Genomic DNA, 25,621 nt, shown 5'->3' on the forward strand with positions numbered 1-25,621 from the left:
AAGCTTTCCAACACCCCCAGAGTGACGTTCCATGAGGGCAGTCGCCTAGGTCCGGAAAGTGCACCGGACTGATGAATGAGCGAATGCTCAGCCCCTTTCCAGGAGGAGGACACTCAGGTGGTCCCAGGTACCCACCCCGTGCCTCGCCCTCCCCGCCGCAGCGCCCCGTGCGCCCTGTGGGGCGCGCGCGCGCCCGGATCTGGAGCGCGCACCCCGCCCCTAAGCGCGGCCAGCTGCGGCCTCCCAGTGTGGGCGGGGCGTCCGGGCCCGAGGGGCTCCCCGCGCACGCGCATTGGCGGCCCCGCGATGGCGGCGCCCGAGGAGACGCTGAGGAGGCGGAAGGCGGGGAACTCGGGCCCCGAGCCTGACACTCCGCCGGAGTCAGGGCGCGACCCCACGGGCTGCCCGGCCCGCCTCCGCACGGGCACTTTCTGGCTGACCAGGATCGTGCTCCTGAGGGCCCTCGCTTTCATTTACTGTGAGTCCGCGGAGCTCGGGGCTGCGGTCACTTTTGCCCCTGTGCGCACGCGCCTACACCTCCACCGCCCCAGGACGCCCACGGCCTCGGGACGGTGCCCCCCGCTTCCCTCCCCCGGGACGGCCCTCCCCTGACTCCCCTTCCCCCGGCCTGCCTTCCCTGGACACCCCTCCCCCCGGGGCACCCCTCCCCCGGGACGGCCCTCCCCTGACCCACCACACCTGGGCCTCCTTCCCTGGACACCCCTCACCCCCGTCCGGGACACCCCTCCCCCGCCCCCGACACCCCTTCCCCGAGATGTCCCTCCCCTGAAGCCCCTGCCCTGAACCCCCCCCCCCCCACGGGACGCTCCTCCCCTGACGCCCCTCCTCCCCCCCTCCCCCGGGCTGCCTTCCCTTGACACCCCTCTGCCTGGGACGCTCCTCCCCTGACACCCCTCCCTCCCGGACACCCCTCCCGGGAGACGCCCCTCCTCTGGCCGCCTTGACACCCCTCCCCCGGGACACCCTTCACCTGAGACGTCCCTCCCTTGATACCCCTCCCGCCTGGGACACCTCTCTCCAGAGATGTGCCTTCCCTGACACCCCTCTGCCTGGGACACCCCTCCCCACAGGACGCTTCTTACCCAGACCGCCTTCCCTTGACACCCCTCCCCTGACACTCTTGCCTCCTCCGGGACACCCCTCCTCCCCTGACACCCCTCCCCTCCCACACCCCTCCCCTGGGTCACCCCCTCCTCCAGGACCCTCCTCCCCTGACACCCTTTCCTCTGACACTCTTCACCCCAGGACGGTTCCCCCCCACCCTGATGCCTTGCTCCTCTGGGACACCTCTCCCCACGGGAGGCTCTTCCCCTGACACCCCTCTCCCTGGGACGCTCCCCAGGCCCCCAGGATGCTCCTCTCCCCAGGCAGCTCCCACAGGCATCCCTTCAGGTGGATACAACGAGCTCCCCCTCCTCACCCCTCCTCCCAGCCGGGTTGGGTGAGGTTCGATGGGGTGGAGTTGGAGGAGCAAGAGTGCTGGCAAGTGAGTTCTTACCTGGTCCCCCTTGACCTCTATCCGCACCGGGAGCTGGGTTCCCCAGTTAGCCTGGGCAGTGTTGGGGGGCGCCCACTCCCAGGAGATGGGCCGAGGGGTGCCCCCGCAGAGCTCCCGCCCAATAGCTGTGCCGGCCCAGTCGCCTGACCTCAGTGTTTCCCATGCTGTGCCCCCCACTCAGGAGCCGCACCTAGGCCCCAGGCAGCCCCTGCACAGCCGAGGAGGTCGTGCTGGGCCCGAGGCCTCACTTCTGCTCCCGTGGCTTCGGGGAGGCCTCTGTACCGTGGCAGGTGAAGCCTGAGACTCCGCCTCACCTGCGGGGTTTGGGAAGATCCACATTTGACCGGGCCCAGAACTGCCCAGCCCTCAGCAGCCCCGCCCCAGGCACCGAGCACACCTCCCTGCCCCTGTCCCCATACCCAGAAGGGGCACAAGCCATCTGAGCCTGCGGGCAGTGGAGGAGTCTACATGGGGAGATAGATGCAGGATGAGCCCACACTCAGATTCTCAAACCAGTGTGGGTGTGGGGGGAGAATGGTGGAGACGGGGAGTCCCAGACTGAGATGGCCCGGCTGAGCAGACCGGCTCTCTTCCAGGGGGATCCAGAGGGTGCTGGTCCCTGGCCTGGCCCGCCTCCAATGCGCCATGGGCTCTGAGCATCTCGCTCTTCCTTCCCACGGAAGGAACACTGGGGGGTGGGGTGCGCCCTAGGAGGACGAGTCTGGGTTTCCCGTCTCTCGGGGCACAGTGGTGACCCAACACCCTGGGGCGATTTGTGGACCGTGGGGTCGCCAGTGTGCGCGTTCAGCCACGCCTTCCTCTCTTTTAAGTTACTATAAAAATAGTTCTTGCTGGCGCTGCTTTATCCTCTACAGGATTAAACAGTCCTTCTGTGTGTTCGAGCTGTCACTTAGCAGAAAGTGGAGACGCTGTTACCCGAAGAAGCTTTAATAGACGTTTAAAAGGGGGCCTGTAACGGTGGGAAAACCCTGGTGGCTTCGCTGGCAGGGAGCACAGCTTGAGAGCATCAGGCTCAGGCTTTCAGAGGAGCGGGGCTGCCTTTGATCTCCGTTGGCAGGTCTGTCTTGCAGCGCGAGCGAGGCGGTTCCGAGCTACTGGGTCAGGCCGACATTTTAAGCCCGGCGCCGAGCACACACCCTCTGGCTTTGACAGAGGCATTTCCCCCCATCTTTTCTCTTATTTGGGGTAGAATCAGTGTTTTTCAGCCCTATGAAGGAACTGGTTTCCCATCTTGCAGGGACGAGGTTCCGTGGCTGAAATGGCCCCGGGCAAGCGGGCACCCATCCCGCACTGGTCTTTTTCCAGAAGGTTTCGGTAAAGTTTCCGAGGTCCCAGGGTTTTTCACGATGCCGGTTGCCATGGGGGGCTGTCCACACACTTCACTTGACGCTGAGTTTTATAATAGCTCTTGGGGACCGCTGACCCGCCACAAGGCTAAGTGACTGACCCCTGTCCTGCGCTTCACCCTCTTCACGTTGACGAGAGTGCGTCCACAGCATCGTTAGGCCACCTGTGAGCTTGCAGGAAGGACACTGTTTTGTTTCTGCTCCCATCCTGTTTCACAGGATTTCCTTGACTCTTTGCCGATTGTCTCTGTCATTGCTTTTTGTCCCCATGGGATATTTTTCCAGCCGTGTCCCCCTCCCTTCCCCCCATCCCCCGCCGCTTCCAGCCCCTTGGTGTGGACACTCAGGATACCAGCCACCCACCCAAGAGGCCCCCGACTCTCTCCTGGTTGTGTTCCCAATTTTTCAGATCTCACGTCACCGTCTTTTTTCTTTTCAGTCTCTCTTTTTTGCTGGAATTTACCCCAAACTTTTCAAGAAAGGATTTGGAGGTGAACTTTCTGTGTTTTTCGTACACCCATGGGAATTACTCATTTGCCCGGCTCTGTGATTCCCAGTCAAAGCAAGTTTTCTCAGAACTTTTTGGATTGATGATGAGAAGTCTTCACATAGTCTGACCCCTGCTCTTTCCCAGATGCCTAACGGGAAACACTTTCATTCTTTCTCCTGACACGCTTCTGGGCTCGAGTGCGTGGGGGTTTTCCCTCACAAGCAGTTCTGACACGCTCTCACCCGGCATTATGCAGACCCCCGGGCTGAGGGCCCAGTCCCACGAGACCACCCCCACTTCCGATGCCAGTCACAAATCCAAGCTGTCACCTGTGCTTCTGATCCACCAGCTCTAAGTCGGGGTTCTCACCGCCCCCCCCTTCTCAGCCTCCATAATTTGCTAGAACGGCTCACAGAACTCAGGGAAGCCCTCACTCATGTTTACTGGTCCATCGTCAAGGTTACGACTCTCAGGAACAGGGCTGGAAGAGACACACAGGGCAAGGGGTGGGGAAGGGGCTCGGAGCCTCCAGGCCCTGCGGGGGGGAGGGAGGCACCACCCTCCCAGCACCTCCGTGTGTCCTTTCACCTGCCCGGAGGCTCCCGAGCCCCTTCCCTTGGGGGTCTTTGTGGAGGCCCCGTGACACAGGTGTGGTTGATGAGATCATCGGTCCTGGGTGCTCAGCTCAGTCTCCCACCTGCTAATCACAGGTTGGGTCCCGCGGCCACCAGCCCCCAAGCCCCAAGGGTCACCTGGTTGGTGGGAACCCAGGTCAGGTTGAAAGGGGCTTGTCATACACAACAGCAGACGCTCCTCTCGGCCCCCGCACTCGGGAAGTTCCCGACCCCAGGACCAAGGCCAAATCAGCATTTCTTCCTCCCCGGCAGCATCTGAGTAACTTGTGTTTTCCTCTGGAAGTTTTTAGAGTCTCTGCTGCCTTGCCGTCTTCACTCTGGGTCCTTGTGATTTATCGGCATATCTGCATGAGTGTCCCTTGCTCATTCTTTCTCAGGGGACTCTGTGCTCATTCGTTCTGAGACTCCTGCCCTAGTTCTGGGCTGGTCCTCTGACCCTGCCCAGTCTGCTGCCTCTAGGCCCGCGTCTGTCTGAACATCCCAGTGGGTCTCAAACGTGCCCCGTTCGGGGACCCCTGCCCCATGAAGCCTCCCCACTTGGCTGGAGAAGCTGCTTCACGAAGCTACGTGAGGGTGTAATGGAGAAGATGTGAACGCCCTGGCCAGCTGAGCGTCCAGAGGGGGCTCTGAGTGCCGGGCACAGGGGACTGTCACTTGTGAGCAGACAGCACACCTCCTTAGTTCCACACCCTTACCGGGGAGTCCCTGGAATGACATGTCTTTGAAAATCCCGCTTCTAAAGGGTCTCAAGGCTGGTTTTTGGTCCAACTCTAATTCCTGCTTTTGCTTTACCCACTTCATGCTTGTCGTGAACGTGTGGGCACTTGCTTTGTCGGCTTCCCTTACTTCGGTTACATGAGGTAGAGCTCTCCTCTCGCCCCCGAACAACTCCTTGAGTACCGTGAGGCGCGTCGGAACTGCACTTTCTAAAACCAGTAGCGGGGCGCCTGGCAGACCCGGTCGGTTGAGCCTACGACTCTTGATTTCGCCTCTGGTCGTGGTCCCAGGGTCATGGGATGGAGCCCCACATCCGGCTCCACACTGATCAGAGAGCCTGCTTGGGATTCTCTCGCTCTCTCTGCCCCTCCCCCGCTCACACTCTCTCTTTAAAATAAGAAATAAATAGGGGCGCCTGGGTGGCGCAGTCGGTTAAGCGTCCGACTTCAGCCAGGTCACGATCTCGCGGTCCGTGGGTTTGGGCCCCGCATCGGGCTCTGGGCTGATGGCTCAGAGCCTGGAGCCTGTTTCCGATTCTGTGTCTCCCTCTCTCTCTGCCCCTCCCCCGTTCATGCTCTGTCTGTCTCTGTCCCAAAAATAAATAAACGTTGAAAAAAAAATTTTTTTTTAAATAAGAAATAAATAAAGGCAGTAGCTTGTTGCGCTCCTTATCAGGATGCTTGAGGCCTCACCTGGGCTCTAGCAGCACGGCCGGCGCCCGAGATCGAGCTGGATGGAGGCAGCGAGGCCGGCACGTGCATCGTGCTTCCAGAACTCTTAGCTGTTCTTTGGAAATTTCGAGGAAGGAAAACGGAACCAAAAGAAATCCCTCATCATTTTGTGTTGTTCCAAGATTTCACTCTTTCTGAGAGATCACGGAAGCGAGCTCTTCTCTGTCTTCCAGGCCGCTCAGATTCTAACGAGATGCTCGCTTGACTTTACAATGTTCTCTGTGAAACGCCTCCAGGTTGTTTCAGACGCAGGTACCGCCACCGTTTCTGAGCTGTCTACGGCTCCCGCCTGTCAAGAAAAAGCCCTGGGTGTTCCTGTGCCAAGACCCGCAGTGTGACCACGGTCATTAAGAACCAGCCAGCGGAGAATGGCGTTTTGGGGGATGGTTCTGCTGTAATCTTCTAGGGATTCATCTGAATGGCAGAGAAAATTTTTTCTTTTTGTTTTTTAAAGAAAACATTTGAAGACATCCTTGATAATGCATATTTAGGTAGTCTGGTCACTTCTAGATCATTCTCTTGGTTACCCTCCCCACCCTAGGGGATGGGGCGCTGTCTTCTGCCTTCCTGGGTTGGGGGTGGGAGGCTGACTCCTGCCTTCCTGGGCTGCAGTGGGGGTTGACTAAGCCTTTCTAGGTTCACTTGGTTGGTTTAGCTTTGAGATGTTATGGTATTTTGAAATTTTAGCTTCTTTCTACTTAGCCATTTCTGTAACAGGAGCGGAAATTGAAATAGGTTTCCTTTTCTGAAATATTAATCCAAGTTATGTTCATTGTTTCCTGATAGGTAAGGTAGGAATTTTCCTATGCTTCTTGCTTAGAATTGCTTTTTAAAACTAATTGGTGAGACCAGGGGCACCTGGTGGCTCAGTCGATACAGCATCTGACTCTTGGTGAATTTGAGTGGGGTTCTTGGTGGGGTTGTGAATTTGAGCCCCACGTTGGGCATAAAGATTACTTAAAAAAAAAAAAAAAGAAATTCTAAAGCTCATTGGTGAGCCCAAATTGTTTTCCTTCGTGGCAGTGGAGTGTGAATTGTGGTTCCTGGGAGGAAGCATGTGCCTCTGCTAATTAGGCCCCTCTGTAGAGGAGCCCCAGTGTTCTGGAACGGGCCGGGGAAGAGATGGGGGGGAGCAGGGGCCCGGGCTCCACCTGGGGGAGCACCGGTGAATGTGGCCTCGAGGGTCCGGGGCATGTGGACTGGGCGGCTCCTGCCCTGGTTGGAGGCAGGTGAGGGAGAAGAGAGCTGGTGTGCTCTCTGTGGCTGGGGGCGGCGGGCCTTTGTCCTCAGGTGACTTTGGCCCCTTCCACCACCAGTGCCCCACCCCCCCCCAGCCCCCGTCCCGTCAGGGGTCAGGACTCCCTTCTTTTCCCACCGCAGTGAGCCACATAGAGCGGGTTTTCAAGACAATTAAAGAAAAACAACTATTAAGGCTACTCCAGACTTTATTGGGGTTTCCCACCAGAGCCCTCCAGTCCCAGGGCCCCTCCTGGGCCATACTGCACACCCCGCCTCATCTGCTTTGTCCCCTGGGGTCTGTGGCAGTCTCCCGGCCTTTCCTGACTTTTCGTGGCCTTGACAGTTCTGAGCAGTTCTGGTCACTTATTTGGTAGTGTCCCTCACGCTGGGTTGATCTGGTGTTTCTCGTGATGAGACGGGTCATGGGGGGGGGAGGTGCCCTTCTTGTCACCAGATCGGGTGTCTGAGTCCTCACGACTCCCCGCAGGTGATGCTGACCTGGATCGCCTGGTGAAGGTGTGTTTCCGGGTGTGTCCTGTGTCGGGTGCATTTTCCCGTCCCTTCTCTATCCTCTGGAAGCTGGTCTCTGGGTCGGGCGACCCCAGGGGAGAGAGACCCCAGCCCCCCCAGCAGCCCTGCCAGCCCCTGTCCATCTATCATTTGGAGCTCCTCCATTGGGAAGGATTCTGTCTCCTCTCCTCACGTTAGGTGCGCTTCGGGTTATGGGCGCAGGCTGTTCCTGATCGGGGCTTCGGTTTGTCCGGCTCTGGCGGTGCCGATGGTCCCGCGTGCCTCACGTGTGTCCCTGTGCCCCGTTCCCGGCGCGCCGGGACCGACCGCTGCTGCCGGCCCCTGTCTATTCCCGGCCTGACAACCAGCCGTTTCTCCAGTTGTGGTTTCTTCACCCGAGAGTGGCGTTGGGAGCCGGGAGTGCTGTCACTAGAGCGGTGCTGCCGCTTCCGGAAGGATTGGGTCAGGTGTGCACGTGCTCACGCGCATCCGGCCGGTTCCTTGCGCGTGCGTCTCAATCTCCACGGAGAGTGACGTGTATCGGCGCCAGCGGCTCGGCTGCCGGCCCGGTTCGGTTCACGGGGCCCGGGCGCCCCTGCTTCCTCGCTCCTCCGAGCTTCCTCGTCCCCTGCTGTGAGGTCCGGGCCACCACCCGCCTGGCGGATCTGTTTTCTCAGCTCTGCGCACCTGCGAAGCGGTTTCGCAATTGCTCTCCTCCGTGAGAAAAACGGACCAGACGCTGGTGTGCACAGACCATTCCTTTGCCTTCTGTCCCCACGGTTTTTGCTCAGCACCTTTTCCAGAGTTCCTTAGGGCAGCCTTCCTACCCCCCCCCCCCCCCCCCCCCACCGTGCACTCAGCGTCGCGGAGTCCCGGTCATTTGGCACAGTCTGTGTTCCGTCCTGGCGTCCCCTGACCTCCAGGCCGTCTCGTTTCGCTAGTTTGTAAACATTAAAGTTCATTTTCTGTGACACGCGGTTCTCTGGGTTTTGACAAATGCACGCTTATCCGTCACCCCGGGCCTGGACGTTCGTCTCCCCCAGACGCCCCTGTGCGCGCAGGCCGCTGCCTCGGCCACCGGCCCCTGGGGCATCGCTGTCGTCCGCGGTCTGCCCTGCAGTTCTGCCTCTGCTAGAGTCCGCGGGATCCCGCGGGATGTGGCCCTGGGCTCTGGATTCCGGTACTTTGCAAAGGGCGCTTCCGCTCCGCCCGAGCGGCTGGGGGAGCCGGCGGCTCCCCGTCTTCCCTCCCGTGTTGCTCCGTAGCACACGGGACTCGCACACGGGAAGTGCCGCACCCGTTCCCGCGTTCCGACGCCGGGGGTGGGGGGTCTCCGCTCTTTCCCACGGTGGCAGTTATGAAGCCAGCTCCTGTGTGCTCCGCCCGGGTGCGGGTTTTGTGTCGACAGATGTCTTTAGTTCACGTGGGCGAGCACGTAAGAATATAATTCCTGGGTCCTGTGCTCTGTCCAGCTTTATAAGAAACTGCCAGCGTCGCCCAAAGTGGCTGCACCCAGTTTCCCTTCTCCCCAGCAGTGGACGTCCGTTGTTCTGGATGCTCCGGAGCATTTGGCATTTTCAGTGTTTGGGCTTTGGTTGTCCCGGTGGGTGAGGGGTGATGTTGCGTTGCGGCTTTAACGGCGTTTCCCCCAATAAATGATACTGAGCATCTTTTCTGTGTTTATTTACCATCTGTGTATCTTACTTGTGTGAAACGGGTGACTTCAGTGTCCACATCCTTTGCCCAGTTTAAAAATTGGGTTGTTTGTTTCCATATTGTTGAGTTTTAACGGTACTTTAAATATTCTGGATACAAGTCCTTTATCAGGTGCTTTATGCGCTTTGTAATGTTTTGTAACTGTTTGTAACTTTGTAAATGTTTTCCCAACCTGTGGCCTGTCTTTTGGTTCTCTTCACAGTATCATTTACAGAGTGGAAGGTTTTCATTTGACAAGGTAGCGTACCTGTGGTTTCCTTTCATGGGTCACGCTTCTGGTGTTGTGTCCGAAACCCCCTTGCCACACCCAAGCCACAGGTTACATCTAGTCTGGGGTCTTTTGTGAGTAGATTTTTGTTCCAAGCGTGAGACGTGCGTCCAGGTTTGTGCTCTTGCGCATGGTCAAGCATTCATTCCAGCACCATCTGTCGAAAAGACCGTCTCTCTCCATTAAACACTCTTTGCACCTCCGTCAAAAATCAGCCGGCGGTATCTGTGTGGGTCTGTGCCTGGACCCCCGGTCCTGTTCCGTTGACTCTGTGTCTCTCCTTTTGCCAGTACCACACTGTCTTGGCTGCTGTAGCTTTGCAGTAACTCTTGAAATTGGGTACTAGGAGTCCTCCAGTTTCGCGCTTTCTCAGAACTCTTCTGGCAACTCCAGGTCCTTTGCTTTTCCATATTCATTTGAGGATCAGCTCGTCAGTATCCACAGAAGAGCTTGCTGGGTATTCTGACTGCGAGTGCATTGACTCTGAGATCGGGCTGGAGACAAGTGGCATCCTCGTAATGCTGAATCTTTCAATCCACGAACACGATGTCTCTCTCCATTTTTTTAAACCTTTGATTCCTTTCATCAACTTTTGTTTGAATCTGTATACAGATTCTGCATGTATTTCGTTAGAGTTATAGCTGTGCACTTTTTTAGGGTTCCTTGCTATTCATTGTAACTAAAAAAATTCAGATTACGGTTCATTGCTGACATATGGGAATACACCTGACTTTTATGTATGGTCCTTGTATTCTGTGACTCTGATAAACTCATCCATTAGGTCCAAGAGGGTTTTTTGTTTTTTTTTTTTGGTATATTTTTTGAAACCTTCTGGGGCGCCTGGGTGGCTCAGCTGGTTGGGCAACTGACTTCGGCTCGGGTCATGATCTCGCGGTTTGTGAGTTTGAGCCCTGCGTCGGGCTCTGTGCTGACAGCTCAGAGCGTGAAGCCTGCTTCGAATTCTGTGTCTCCCCCTCTCTCTACCCCTCCCCTGCTCACGCTCTTTGTCTGTCTCTCAATAATAAATAAACGTTAAAAAAAAATCTTCTACGTAGACAATCATATCAAGCGTTAATGGAGACAGTTTTATTTCTTTCTTTCCAGTCTACGACTTTGACTTCTTTTCCTTGCCTCACCGTATGAACTAGGACTTCCTCCACACCATTGAGCAGGGTAGTGAGATATCCTTGTTTTGTTCCAGACCCTCAGGGGAAAGCAGTGAAGCACCCGTCGCCAAGTCTGGTTTTGGCCGTCGGTTTGTCGTAGCCACTGTGTAGGCTGATGAGGTTCCCTTCTGTTCCTGCTGTGCTCCAAGTTTCTATCATGAGTGGATGCTGAATTTTGTCACGTGCTTTCTTGTGTGTCTGTTGATATTATCGCATGGTTTTTCTTCTTTAGTCTGTTAGTGCAGGGACTCACACTGATTGATTTCTGAGTATTGAACTCGTGTTGCATTTCTGGCCTGCAGTTGTGATTTAGAACCCGTGTTTCTTCTGTTGTGAGTTTTGGTAGTTTGTGTCTTTCCAGTCATTGGTCTGTCTTATCTAAGTTGCTGAATTTATGGTCCTCAAGAGATTGTAATATTCCTGTATTATCTTTGCAACGTGTGTGGGACCCGGAGCAATGTTCCCTTCTTGGTTCCTGATACTGCTTCTCTCTTTTTCTTCATTAGTCTGGCTAGAGGCCTATCAATTATGTTCATCTTTTCGAAGAACCAGCTTTTGTTTTACTGCCTCTATTTTTTTCTTGTTTTCAATTTCATTGATCTCCACTCTTAGGTGTTTAAAGATTTCTTTCCTCCGGCTTGTTTTGTGTATAATTTGCTTTTTTTTTTTTTTTTTTTTTTTTTTTTTTTTTGATAAAGTAGAACTTTAGATTTGAGACCTATCTTTCTTTTTTCTTTTTTTTTTTTTAAATTATTTATTTTGAGACAGAGCATGTGTGTGTACATACACGTGTGCAGGAGAGGGGCAGAGAGAGAGCAAGAGAGAGAGTCCCAAGCATGCTCTGCGCTGTCAGCACAGAGCCTGACATGGGGCTCGATCCCACCAACTGCGAGATCAAGACCTGAGCTGAGATCAAGAGTCGGACACGTAACTGACCGTGCTACCCAGGTGCCCCAAGACTTTCCGTCTTTCTGACATGAGCACTTTACTGTAAATTTCCCTTGAAGTGGTGCTTCCAGGGCATCCTGCAAGTTTTTGTATGTTGTATTTTCAAATTTCATTCAATTAAAAAATCTTATAATTTTTGGGAATGCAAGCTGGTGCAGCCACTCTGGAAAACAGTGTGGAGGCTCCTCAAAAAACTAAAAATAGAACTTCCCTACGACCCAGCAATGGCACTACTAGGCGTTTATCCAAGGGATACAGGTGTGCTGTTTCGAAGGGACACATGCACCCCCATGTTTATAGCAGCACTATCGACAACAGCCAAAGTATGGAAAGAGCCCAAATGTCCAGCGATGGATGAATGGAAAAGAAGATGTGGAATATATACATGATGGAATATTACTCAGCAATCAAAAAGAATGAAATCTTGCCATTTGCAGCTACGTGGATGGAACTGGAGGGTATTATGCTCAGTGAAATTAGTCAGAGAGAGACAAAAATCCTATGACTTCACTCGTATGAGGACTTTAAGACACAAAACAGAGGAACATAAGGGAAGGGAAACAAAAATAATATAAAAACAGGGAGGGGGACGAAACAAAAGAGACTCATAAATATGGAGAACAAACAGAGGGTTCCTGGAGGGGCTGTGGGAAGGGGGATGGGCTCAATGGGGAAGGGGCATTAAGGAATCTACTCCTGAAATCACTGTTGCACTATAGGCTAATTTGGATGTAAATTAAAAAAAATAAAATAAATCTTATAATTTTGTTTGTGTGGGTTTTTTTAAATGTTTATTTTTGAAGGAGAGAAAGACAGAGCGTGAGTGGGGGAGAGGCAGAGAGAGGGAGGCACAGAATCTGAAACAGTCCCCAGGCTCTGAGCTGTCAGCTCAGAGCTCAACACAGGGCTCAAACTTCATGAACCGTGAGATCATAACCTGAGCCAAAGTCAGATGCTCAACCAACTGAGCCACCCAGGTGCCCCTTGCTTGTGCTTTTAAAACCTCCATTTAGAGGTGTGTGGTATAATATCCAAAGATTTGGGTGGGTTTCCAGATAACATCCTGTGGCTGACTGCTAGTTTAATTCTGTCTGTGCTGGAAACATGTTTTTTAGAGTTTAGCTCTTTTCTTTATGTTTTATCTGCTTCGTGGCTCACAGCGTGGAGTGTCTTAGTGAATGTTCCACATATACTTGAAAATAATACCTATTTTGCTGTTGGGTAGAGTGTTCTGAAGATGTCACATTGGCGTGTCTTGCTTTTTTATACATATAGCGATCAGTATGTGTTAGGTCAAGTCAACGAATACGTGTATAGAGTATATACTTGTATGTAGTAAGTAAGGGCAGTTTAAGCACATAAGTTTTGTTGGTAGGTTCACGCACATCTAATCCTGTTGTGTCCACGTGTTGATCCTTTATCATCTGCAGTGTCCTTTTTTGTCCCTCGTATTATTGTTTTTACGTTTCTTGTCTGATGTTAATACAGCCATGAGCTCTCTTTTGATTAATGTTTTTGTGATGTATCTTTTTTGTGCTTTTACTTTTATTTTATTTTATTTTTTTATATGAAATTTATTGACAAATTGGTTTCCATACAACACCCAGTGCTCATCCCAAAAGGTGCCCTCCTCAGTACCCATCACCCACCCTCTCCTCCCTCCCACCCCCCATCAACCCTCAGTTTGTTCTCAGTTTTTAAGAGTCTCTTATGCTTTGGCTCTCTCCCACTCTAACCTGTTGTTTTTTTTCCTTCCCCTCCCCCATGGGTTCCTGTTAAGTTTCTCAGGATCCACATAAGAGTGAAACCATATGGTATCTGTCTTTCTCTGTATGGCTTATTTCACTTAGCATCACACTCTCCAGTTCCATCCACGTTGCTACAAAAGGCCATATTTCATTTTTTCTCATTGCCACATAATATTCCATTGTGTATATAAACCACAATTTCTTTATCCATTCATCAGTTGATGGACATTTAGGCTCTTTCCATAATTTGGCTATTGTTGAGAGTGCTGCTGTGAACATTGGGGTACAAGTGGCCCTATGCATCAGTACTCCTGTATCCCTTGGATAAATTCCTAGCAGTGCTATTGCTGGGTCATAGGGTAGGTCTATTTTTAATTTTCTGAGGAACCTCCACACTGCTTTCCAGAGCGGCTGCACCAATTTGCATTCCCACCAACAGTGCAAGAGGGTTCCCGTTTCTCCACATCCTCTCCAGCATCTATAGTCTCCTGATTTGTTCATTTTGGCCACTCTGACTGGCGTGAGGTGATACCTGAGTGTGGTTTTGATTTGTATTTCCCTGATGAGGAGCGACGCTGAACATCTTTTCATGTGCCTGTTGGCCATCCGGATGTCTTCTTTAGAGAAGTGTCTATTCATGTTTTCTGCCCATTTCTTCACTGGGTTATTTGTTTTTCGGGTGTGGAGTTTGGTGAGCTCTTTATAGATTTTGGATACTAGTCCTTTGTCCGATATGTCATTTGCGAATATCTTTTCCCATTCCGTTGGTTGCCTTTTAGTTTTGTTGGTTGTTTCCTTTGCTGTGCAGAAGCTTTTTATCTTCATAAGGTCCCAGTAATTCACTTTTGCTTTTAATTCCCTTGCCTTTGGGGATGTGTCGAGTAAGAGATTGCTACGGCTGAGGTCAGAGAGGTCTTTTCCTGCTTTCTCCTCTAAGGTTTTGATGGTTTCCTGTCTCACATTTAGGTCCTTTATCCATTTTGAGTTTATTTTTGTGAATGGTGTGAGAAAGTGGTCTAGTTTCAACCTTCTGCATGTTGCTGTCCAGTTCTCCCAGCACCATTTGTTAAAGAGGCTGTCTTTTTTCCATTGGATGTTCTTTCCTGCTTTGTCAAAGATGAGTTGGCCATACGTTTGTGGGTCTAGTTCTGGGGTTTCTATTCTATTCCATTGGTCTATGTGTCTGTTTTTGTGCCATGTGCTTTTACTTTTAAACTACGTACGTGTTTATATTGAAAGTGGATTTCTTTTTTAAATTTTTTTTTTCAACGTTTTTTTTTTTATTTATTTTTTGGGACAGAGAGAGACAGAGCATGAACGGGGGAGGGGCAGAGAGAGAGGGAGACACAGAATCGGAAACAGGCTCCAGGCTCCGAGCCATCAGCCCAGAGCCCAACGCGGGGCTCGAACTCACGGACCGCGAGATCGTGACCTGGCTGAAGTCGGACGCTTAACCGACTGCGCCACCCAGGCGCCCCATGAAAGTGGATTTCTTGGAGGATCCTGGGTGGCTCGGTCGGTTAAGCATCCGACTTTGGCTCAGGTCGTGATCTGGTGGCTCTCGGGAGCCCTGTGTCAGGTTCCGTGCTGACAGTGGGGAGCCTGCTTCCGATTCTGCGTCTCCCCCTCTCTCATTCTGTCTGTCTCTCTCTCTCTCAAAAATAAACACTTAAAAAAATTAAAGTGGATTTCTTGTGGATAGCATAGATTTAGGTCCTGCTTTTTTCTCCAGTCTGACAATTTCTGTCTTTACTGCTGGGTTTAGAATACTCTCATTTAGAGTGACAGATTAAAATCTACCGTGGGGCTGGTTGTTTTCTATTTGTTTCTTCTGTTGTTTCTTTTTTTTTCTCATTTCCTGCCTTCTCTTTGGTTAATTGAGCATCTTCTAGGATTCCATTTTTATATCTGTACTGACTCATTATGTAGAATTGTTTACAGTTTTATTTGCCGTCCCACGGGACTTAATCTGAGTCTCCAAGTACTAGAATACCACTTTCTGTGTGGCGCACGGCCCTGCGAGTGCACTCCCGGGGTCTCCTGGCCTTCGTGCTGTTTCCTCCTTACTTCCCTTCAGACGCTTCAGCTGATCGCTGCTGGTTTTGCCGTAGACTAGGGTCGCACGCGGTCCCAACCTGAACGTGACACCAGGAGCCTTAGCCAGTGTGTGCAAAACCGGCAACTAAGCCACCGCCACCGCCGTGCTCCGTTCTCCCCCTCGGTCTCACCCCTGCCCCGTGACACAGGGCTGCTGTGCTCCGGTCTCACCCCTGCCCCGTGACGCGGTGGTCCTCACCCTGGACGTTCAGCACTGTGGAGCTTTTTACAGAGTGCAGCTCGTGTCGGGGGTCCACGGGTCCCGTGGTGTCTGCGTGGAACTGCTCTGTGGCCACCTGTGACCCGGCTCTCTCCCCTTCGCCTTCCCGTGTGCAGGCGGGGGTGCCGTGCTCTCTCCCCCATCCCGTGGCGTCTCCATGCAGACGCTCAAGTCCAGAGGATGCGAACGTGCTCTTGTAGGAGCGGGGCTTGTCAGAAACCAGCGGTTTGAACACGGTGCTCGTGACTTACACGTGAGCCGTAGCGTGAGCTCCAGGCCCAGGGTGGTCCGGACGCGTGTGATGACGACACACGCGGAGTGCAGTCTGGGGCCGCTAACCGGCCACTCGCCTGGGGCGTGTCTCGTGCACGCGCGTACCACAGGTGCAAGGAGACGCAGCCCGCGTGCGCTTGCGTACGTTTCGCGCGTTCCGTGGCTTCTCCAGACTGGACCTTCCGGCATGGCCCCCGGGATTGTGAGAAACGCTCAGACCCCTCGCATTCCTGCTTTGGTCCCAAGCCGCTGCCCAGACCCGGCCTCGTCTTCCCGCCCGGCCGCGCCCCCTCCCTCGGGTGTCCACACGCAGCCGTGCTCCTGCTCACGGTCCTTTGCCCTGTTCCTTCCAGTCGTGGCCTTCCTGGTGGCTCTGCACCAGAACAAGCAGCTGATCGGCGACCGCGGCCTGCTGCCCTGCCGGGCGTACCTGGAGAGCGTCCGGCGGTACTTCCAGGGCCGGGGAGGCTGGGAGGCCGTGAGCTACGCGCCCACCGTGCTCTGGCTGCTGGACTGGTCGCGCATGAACGCCAACCTGGACGCCCTCGCCCTCCTCGGATTGGGCGTCTCGTCTTTCGTCCTGGTCACCGGCTGTGCCAACATGGTGCTCATGGCCACTCTCTGGGTCCTCTACATGTCCCTGGTCAACGTGGGACAGATCTGGTAAGTCAGAAGCCCTGGAGTCCCGCAGGCCAGCCGTGCCGCAGCGCGGCGTCCTGGGGATGTCACGGGCCGGGGAGCAAGCCAGCCTCCCGGCAGCTGGGGAGACGGAACAAGATTTCTTCTCACATGAGTGCAGGGGAGCATCACCACTCCAATTAGGCGGGAGCAGAGACTGCTGGTTGCCAGTCAGTCACATTCCCAGGGCCTTTCTTCTCTGGGAATAATCACGAGTCTGTTGGGAGTGGCACGGCCACCCCAGAGACCCTGATGTCAGCCTCCTGCGGCCCGGCGTCCTGTGGATGGAGGGAGGGTCTCCGTGTGGGTTTCTGGGAGTGCTCTGGGGGCGGGGGGCGGGGGGGGGGGGTCTTGACTTGGAAGCTGTTTCTTTTCCTGCTCTTCCAGCTTCTTCCTTGTTCAGGAGGAACCATTAGCAGCTAGTGCCAGGACCCACAATGAGGCTGGCCCCGCTGAGGGGTCGGGGGAGCGGGCTCCCGGGCCAAGCGGTCGGAAGGGCAGCGGAGCTCCACAGAGGCGGGAAGGCTGGGGAAGGCCTGCGGGAACCGAGAGGCCGTGTCCCAGGGCGGCCCGTGGTCCGGGAAAGGCTGACTGAAGTTGAGTGGCCCCAGGGCACCGAGGGGTGTCTGAGCAGGTCACAGGGATCCCCCTCGTCTTTCCGGTGCTGGGCCCGAGAGGAAGGGAAGACTCACCTAGCAGAGGAAAACCCAGAGCTTTCTGAGAAGTGCCAGGGCAGAGCGTCGGTGTCTGTATGCACGCATGGGAGGGAGGGAGGGTATCGGTGCAGACGTACAGGAAGCAGACACGGAGCGTTGGTGTCTGTGTAGACCTGCCTGAATTAGACATGGACATCCGCATCTGTGTGGACATGGAGGGGGTGAAGCGCTTCTGAGGCGTCTGTTGCGGTGTTCTGACTGAGGAGTCGTCTGTCCTCTGGGCGAAGAGTGTAGTCCGGTGGCCCAGCCGTCTTTGCGGTGCTGGCCCAGGATGGAAAAGTTTGTGCGGTCTTCGCAGGGTTGGGTTCTAACCCAGACAGTCTGCTCCTGTGCCCGTGGACCTGACCTTCAGTGCTGTCTCGCAGGTGGATTTCGAACGGTCACCCCAGGGCTGTGGCAGTTGCCCGGGGTCTGTCCGGCGGGCCCCTCGCAGCTCCCTGTGGGCAGGTGCGCACCTCTTTGAGTGGAGTCTGGGCTGGACTTTTGCCCGGCCCGTTCCTGGCTGTGGGTGACCCTGCTTAGCACTGCACCGGGTCGGGCAGGGATGGGTAGCACTTAGTGTGCATGCGGGAGGCCCTTCCTGCAAATCCAGGCTGCGGGGAAGAAGGCCACGCATCTCGGTCACCCTGCACACCCACCCCCGGGGCCCTCCTGATGACGTGTTACCCGCTGACACCGCGCAGGGTCCGGGGGACCGTCCTGTGTGCCTCCTGCTTCAAGCAGCTGCAAAGCGGCTGTGCGGCGTGAGGTGTCCTTCTCGCCCGTCTGCTCCTCCCCTTGTGGGATTCCCGGAGGTCCGACGCCCCCGGTGCCTCCCTCCTGCCCCTGGTCTCCTGGCCGGGGGTGTTTACCAACAGAGGGGCGCTCCGCTGGCTTTTCCTGTGACGTCTTCAGAGGCTGCTGTGTTTTGAGACGTGTGATTTTAAACCACGCCTGAGAAGGGAGCGTTCTGGGCCCCTCTGTCCATCCTAGCGGTTGGAGTTCCACACCGCGAGCGCCCGCTGCAGAGACCGGAGAGGGCGACACGCTTCCTCTGGGACACGTGGCTTGGGGCGTGCCTTCTCGTGCCTGGCAACCACAGAAAGTTGAACTGTGAAAAGTATTTCCTAGTCATGGCGTAGAATGTGGCCCAGGAGGATCAACCCCATGTTTAAATTTCTGAAAACCACTTTGGGTACGTGTGGACAAAAATAGTCTTGTATTTTTCTCACTGGAAAAGCTATTTTGTTCTCCTTCCCTTGGACGTGTAAAAAAAAAATGTGCAAAATAAAATAAAACTACATTTTCTCAGAAATGGTGCATGAGATGTTTTAGGTGAAAAGTGAAAAAGAAAACAAAATCTGTCAGTGGAGACCAGTGGTTTACCTACCATGCCCGTGATGCCAGTGTCCATGGCCGAGCTGCATGCTGCTGTGGCACAGATGTGGGGCCTCGTGGGGCTCACGGGCACCTGCACCCAGGCGAGGTGGCTGGCGGGACTCAGGCGCCCTCCGCCTCCGAGGAATTTCCAGCTCCACCCTTGGCTCGGGTTTCCCTGACGGATGATAGTTTGGGGATCAGAGTGACATTGAAAACTTACCAAGTGAGGACCCCACACGGGGGGAACAGGCTTTCTTTTTCGTGACACCCCAAATGACGGTTAGACACAGACCGTTCTTTGCATGTCCCATTTATTTAAAGTTGGGGAAAAAGAATATTTCTTTGAGGTGAGATATGTAGATCATGGACGCTGTTGGCAAAACGTCTTGCAGGCGTCCAGCTGGCGCCCGGTGGTGGGGACGGGAAGCCCCTCCCCCCAAGGCAGGGAGGTGCCAGGCAGGTGCACTAGGTGCTTCTCCACAGGCACCATGGCCCCGTGCCTGCCCATGTTTGCTCCTGCCCGGTGGCACGTGGAGTCCCCCGAGGTGGCTGTCGTGGGGCGGAGCCAGGTAGCCTCACGCAGCACCCGGCATGTTCTGGAACCATGACTGCCCTTTGCCCGCTCTCCCGACTTTGTTCCCGACACCGCGTGTCAGGTGGGAGCTGCTGTGGTGGCAGCGACCGGAGATCTCGTCGTAGGGAGAGTGGCTCTCTTCTAGGCGGTCAGTGTTCTGCACATCGGTGGCCCGCGCCCTCGGGTTCGGGGAGTGGAGCACCGATCGTGTGAAGTCCTTATATTGTGGCCGCACAGGCGTAGTGGGAGGGGGACTGGGGACGCGGGGGCAGGAACGAGGGACCGGGGCGCAGGCGAGCTGGTGGCATGCCCCTTGCTGTGGGGTCCGTGCTCCGGGGCGCCCTCTCCCAGAGCTCCAGGTCCTGCATCCGCGTGGCCTGTGGTCAGGCGTGGGTCGGGCTGTGGGCTGAGGCAGCGCTGCCACATGGGATGCTCAGCCACCGTACAGGACCCGGGCAGACCCGGGCCTCTGACTCTCCCCACGTCCCCCATGTTTTACCAAACTCCACATCCTCATGATTTTACCTGCAAGTGTTTCTAGAACTTTCCTGTGCCGTCAGCACCCAGCATGGCCCCGTGTTCATGACGGCCTTCGGGGCTGTGCTTCCCGCACAGCAGGGTGTTTTGTCAAGGGCACGCGGCTGCTTCATTTTGGGTCTCCACTGCTCCAGTTCCGGGCAGTTAAGAGATGCTGTTTTCACATGTTGGGCAAATCTAAGGTGAGGAGTCGTGATATCTCCATCTACCCGGCCGCCCCCTCCCCCCCAGCCTCGCGGTGAAGACCTGGGCTGGCACCAATGGGTTTCTTGGGCCCTGGGGGCCAGGATTTGCGGCCCCTGGTAGGGAAGGGGAGCCCCAAGCCCCAGGAAGGTGGGCCTGGGAGCCACTGGGCTGTGGCGGGCAGCAGCAGGGGGCGTGACTCCCTCCACTTTTTGGGGGTGTTGCTGGCCGGCAGGCAGGTAAAGCGGGAGCTCCCGTGTTTCTGTGCCTCCGCTGAGTAGAGGGAGGGATGTTGCAGGTGCCCGGCGGGCCTTCCTAGTGCGCGAAAGGCGACTGGGCCCAGGACTGTGTTCTTTCTGCGGGAGGAACTAGGGAAGCGGCTCAGCACCAGGGGCCCCATGCCCCTGCAGGGCTCGCCAGCAGTCAGGGCATCCCCAGGCCGGCAGGCCCCCAATAGGGATGCAGGACCAGCCCATGTGGGGGCTCAGGCTTTCCAAGGACACACGTGCAGGGGTGCTGAGCGGCTGTGGAGGCCCCCTCTCCATCACCAGCCATCGAGTGTGGCCGGAGCAGGTTTTGATTTCCTGGTGCTCTGGGACAGGAGTGGTGTGAGGGTGTCCCCGCCCCTGAGACTGTGTGGTTAGGGGCAGAGATGACTTCTCGGTTCCGTTTGTTTAACCAGGTACAGCATCATCTGTCGGGGAGAGACAGGAGGTGGTGCCCTGGGAGCGGATGGAGCTAGAAGGGGCCTCAGATTAGGCGGCCGGCAGGCAGCCCCCGCCCCACCCCCACCCCCCACTGCCAAGCCCCTGCCTCCTGGTCCTGAGACGCCCGGGCCTTGGTGCGCACGTCTGAGCCCACCGTGCGCCCGTGCCGTCCTTGCTGAGAACTTGAGTTTGTGTGCCTCGAACAGTGCCCAGGGCCCCAGAGGATCTGTCCAGTGGAAGGAAGCCGTGTGGTCCCTCCCAGGGCCCGGCCTGCGGCTGCCGCACGCGGTTTTGTTCGCTGCTGAGGACCCAGCGAGGCCGGATGCGGCTCTCCTGGCTGACGGGCACAGATCGGGTTTCTGCCTAGCTACTTCAGCTTTTCCTGTTAATGTGATAAGCTTCATCTTTGGAACAACTATAGGTTTACAGAATGCAGAACAGTACGGGGAGCTCCTGGGCACCCTACACCCAGTTTCGTGTATTGTCAACCTCTTCCTTGTCAGACTGATACTGACCTCTTCTGTCCCAGGGTCCCCCTCCCCCAGGAGCCACAGGACATTTGGGCGTCACGTCCCCTTAGGCTCTTCTGGGCCGGGACAGTGTCTCTGACTCCCCAGCTTACAGGACTGGTCAGGGATGCTGTGGGTCGGGACCTGACGCTCTTCTCGCGACTGGGCTGGGTTGTGGGTTCGGGGAGAAGGCCACGGAGATCGCGCGCCCTTCTCGTCACGTCACGTCACGTCACACGGGTGGTCATTGCCACTGATGAGCCTCATCTGTGCCGCTGCTGACCCTCCCCGCCCGGTGAGGTCCCTTGGGTGACCTTGTCCGCGGTGAAGTCGGTTTGTCGAGTCCGGGCGCACAGCCCAGGTGTGGGGCGGGGAGCCGGGTACTGGGAGGCTTCTGCAGGGGAGGCGGGTCTCCTGGTCACATCAGTGGGGACTTTGGGTGTCTGCCCTCTTGCTCTTGGGGCTTCACCGTCCCGGGAACCGGCGACGTGTGACAAGACAGCTAGAGTTCAGCAGCCGCTATTGCATGAGTTTAAGTGGTTTTACAGATGGGTCTGGCTGCCGCGGCTCTTTCTGTCTCGGACGCTGGAACCTGCTAGAACCCTGGGAGCCCCGACCGTGACTTCACTCCAGCTGTCCCCCAGCATCAACTTTCCACAACGTCGGCTTTCCGATCCTTTTATCTGCGCTTTACTTTGGCAGTACTCCTCAAGGGCCCTTTGTAGCGAGTCAGGATGGCTGTGCAGCCGTCCCTTTCTCTCCCCACCTTCCTGGCCCCCAGAGAAGAAAGGATCATCTCCAAAAACTTGGACCGGCATCGGGGAGGCTCAGGGGGTCCTTCCTGCGGAGGAAGCCGCCTCTGCCACGTCCCTTGGAGAGAGAGGACAGAGCCTGCACTTCAAAGAGCGCCCAGAGCAGATGCCAGAGGGCCGCGGGGGGTGCGGGGTCACAGTTGGTGCCACAGGGCGCGCTGCGTGGCCGCTCCCTCCGGACGGTGGACGATGCAAGCCTCGTTTTGTCCTAAACGCAGCAGCCCCCCGCAGGGCCCGCCACCAGCCGCCCTGGCTGCGCCCCGCCACCCACGTCCGCCTTGAACGTTGCCTGGGGCCCAGATGCGTTGACGGAGCACTGACTGAAAAGAGAGCTGATGCACGGACACGGACTCCTGCCTCTGCTCTGGGAGGTTCAGGGAACAGAATGGGGCCGTTTCCGTTCCGTGGGGGCAGCAGCCTGCGCCTGGGCACGCACTCCACAGTGAAGGCCGCCCTTCCTTGTAGGGTCCCCTTTCTGATAATCTGTGCTCAGGGTACTGGGTGCCCTTCAGACTTTCTGATTCTAGGGTATGACATTCCATGGTGTTTGACTATGTACAGAAATTTACTGCCAGATATCCACTATTACATTTCCTTTTTCCAAGAGATTTATTTTTTACTTTTATTTATTTTTGAGAGAAAGACAAAGAGACAGACATGAGTCGGGGAGGGGCAGAGAGAGGGAGACACAGAATCCGAAGCAGCTCCAGGCTCTGAGCTGTCAGCCCAGAGCCCGACGCGGGGCTCGAACTCACGAACCGTGAGATCACGACCTGAGCCGAAGTCGGACGCTTAACTGACCGAGCCACCCAAGTGCCCCCCTAAAAGATTTCTTGATTGGCTTACTGTGAGCATGGGCTGGGACCCCATATGTGGGGCAGGGCCTGGGCAGACAGGGCTTCTGGCCACACACGTAGCACCTAGGGGGTCCCCCTTATGCACACCTTCCCCACATTTAGTGCCCATGGGGTCTGTGACCCGACCCACGGTGTCCTGGGGTCACTGAAGTGGGCTTTACTTAGCTGGGTAGCAGGATGCTTTAGTCTTGTAAGTTTTTTGACAAAGCAAGGCAAAATTTTAATACACGTTTCTTCTGTTTTTCAGGTATTCGTTTGGTAAGTGGAAATCAGAAAGCGACGCCGTGGGAGTTTGGCATGTGTGTGGGGTATGTACCCGTGCGCTTTTTCTGCCTCTCGCCTCGCCTGAGAGTCTGTCACCACGTTGGCCAATGTCTGTGATCGAACCTGGAGTCCTGGCCCACGCCGGCTTCCGTGCCCGGAGCGCCGGCCCGGTGCAGACCTGGGGACTCGTGACATTGGGGTGTGCTGTGGGTAGAAGGCAGCGTCAGACGGCCGGTCGAGTGGCCCCGCCGCAGTGAGCGCGCAGTGTCCTCATGGATCAACACCATTCCTTGGGTGAAGGCCAGGCCGTCCTGCAGGCCAACCCTTCTCCCCCCCCCCCCCCGGGCCGCGCTGAGTGCGCGGGACACCCCTGGGCAGAGGAGGAGCTCACCCAGGGCTGAGGGCGATGGGACAGCCCGCGGCGGCCCGATTTCTTTGCCCGGTAAGGGAGGACGTCGGGCAGTGATTCCATGCCGTGCGGGTAGTGCTGCACCCACCGTGAGCGCGTGGGTAGCGTTTGTTCAGAGGCAAGGGGGCCCCCGGTGGATAGGGCCCAGCACAGCCCACCTGTGGGTCTCACCTTCTCACCTGCTGATACACGGACACGTCAGCACGCTCCAAGGGGACGCGAGGAGCCACACACCCCACACCGTGCCACCCTCGGCGCCCCACCACGATCCCCAACCACACGAGGAGCAACGGGCCAGGACCGCAGGCCTGTCCTGGAGGGAAACGATTGTCGACAGAGGCCATCCTCAGGCCAGCCCAGCGCAGCCGCGGGAACTGGTGACTGCACTGAGGCCCTGAAGAATGAGAAGAAGAGCTCTCAGGAGAGAAACCGACGAGATGAGAAAAGAAGCAGACGGAAAGTCGAGAACTGAAAAATACGGTGTGTGAAATGAAGGACTTCCCAGAGGGGCTGGGTGACGGTGGCACGGAGCGGGGCCTAGAGCCCCCCCAGGCCGCGCAGAGCTCAGGCACCCAGGGGAGAGCTCGGAGGCTGGCGGCATGTGTGCGGAGCCCCGGCACGAGGGGCAGGTGGCGACGTCCCCACGTTGGTTGGAGACACGACTGTACAGGTGCAAGAAGCCCGGGGAAGTCCACACAGCGTGCGCGGAAAGGAAACTGTGTCTCCCGCGCCATTGGGTGGTGCCGACCGAGGGAAAGGGAGAGTCCTGAGAGCGGTAGGTGGGTCTGGACGCGGGTCTGGAAGCGGCCCTGAGGGCTCAGGGCCGGTGAGCAGGCGCCTCAAATGGAAGCCGGGAGCCAGGGCCCTGTGTCGGGGACTGGGTGCCGCCGAGGCGCGCTCCCTGCCCTGGGTGGCCGGGAGGGACGGGAGGGAAGACCCGGCCTCCGGGAGGCGTGTGGAGCCCAGAGCGGAGTCCGAGGGTCAGCGTGAAAGACCGCTTCCTGTTCTTACTTCGTCTGCGGCACACCTGACTGTTTAAAACAAAACAAGTCGTTTGCCTTCTGAGACCCATGACGCTCCCAGAGCGGACGCACGCGACGGGCCTGACGGGGCTCGCAGGGCGGCAGGTGGACCCGCGTGGTCGTGGGTTTCCATGCTGCGAGTGGAGCCGCACACCCCGAGGAGAGTGCAGGAGGGTTCAGGGTGCGTATTGTGACCCCTCGAGCAGTCACCGGAAACACGTGGAGATGCGGGTAAAATGCTGGACAAAGTGGTGTTCTGAGAAATCCAAGTGATCTGGAAAGACAGAGGGGGGCACAGGGACAGGAAGCGTAGCCCTAAAGAGCACGTCGGCGATGGCTTCGGCGTCACAGAGTCACGTTCCAGCTGGAAGAGGAGATCGACAGAACGCCCTGATGCCATCGGACACGCGGAGGCCTGGCAGGACGGTGGGGGGAGCACGGCCGAGACAAGGGCCAGAGGCCGGGGGCTGTGCTCATGCCAGCACAGACAGAGGTGAGGAGCCGGCACTGCCAGGACACGGGGGACGTGTCCTCCTTCCTGAGAGCACGCGACGCGAGAGCGGCGGTTGGCGGGGACGCGGGCCGTCCCCTGCGGGACCACGAGTGACGCAGGAGGGGTGCTGGCGAGGATGGCCTGAGGGGGCTGTCAGGTGTCTGGCTGAAGGTCCGGCAGGAAGCGGCCCGCCCCGGGGATCGCGTATGTCCTGTTCAGGCCCCCTGGGACACCCACAAGCACACCAGCCCCGTCCTGGCCATCTGCAAGCAGGACGCTGAGAAGGAGACAGCCTCCCCGACAGCCGTCCCTCCCGTCCCACGGGGAGCGGGGGCTGGGTGCTGTGCGAGACCGCCTCGTGGCCTGACCCACGCGAGCCCCGTCAGTGGAGCAGCTGCAGGGTCTGAACCCCCAGCGCCCGCTCGGGAGCGTGGGGCTGTGACTGGTTTCACCTTTGAGCCCGAGAGCCGGGGGGGTTGGCAAGGAGAGGCCCCCGCAACTGTCCCAGACGTGGCAGCTCCGAGCTCCAGTCTGCGGGCCTCCCTGGGCACGCGAGAAGGCCTGGGGCAGGCAGGGCAGGAAGCCGAAGAGGGTCTCCCTGGTGGCCCGTGCTGAAGGGAACAGACTGCCCTGGGGCAGGGACATCAAGCCCCGAGACCCCAGGGAGGGGGTTGAAGCAGAGGCCGTGTCCTGGGGAGGGGCCGCAATTGTGCTGCCACTCAGCTGCCCAGTGGGCTGGAAGGGGTCAGGAGGAGGCTGGGAAGGGCCCTCCTCTGCCGACGGGTGGGCAAAGGCCATGGGGAGAGGCTGCCCCCAGGCCCCGTGCTGGGGTTGCTCACAGAGCACAGTCGGTTTTC

At 56.8% G+C, this 25,621-nt stretch overlaps 1 protein-coding gene across 3 annotated transcripts in view; it reads left to right on the top strand.

The window, feature by feature from the left end:
- The first annotated feature begins 269 nt into the window (after positions 1–269).
- The window catches only part of LMF1 (lipase maturation factor 1), an 89,742-nt gene continuing 64,390 nt past the window's right edge, over positions 270–25,621 (top strand). The window contains exons 1-3 of one of the 3 annotated variants that reach the window (XM_045048058.1): positions 270–478; positions 15,998–16,307; positions 22,824–22,834. In XM_045048058.1, the coding sequence (XP_044903993.1) occupies positions 307–478; positions 15,998–16,307; positions 22,824–22,834 (493 nt within the window). In that variant the 5' untranslated portion in view covers positions 270–306. The remainder of the gene's footprint in view (positions 479–15,997; positions 16,308–22,823; positions 22,835–25,621) is intronic. The other 2 variants (XM_045048057.1, XM_003999053.6) reach the window with 2 other exon arrangements.

The sequence above is a fragment of the Felis catus genome, chromosome E3, assembly GCF_018350175.1.
Source record: "Felis catus isolate Fca126 chromosome E3, F.catus_Fca126_mat1.0, whole genome shotgun sequence".
NCBI classification, from domain to species: Eukaryota; Metazoa; Chordata; class Mammalia; order Carnivora; family Felidae; genus Felis; species Felis catus.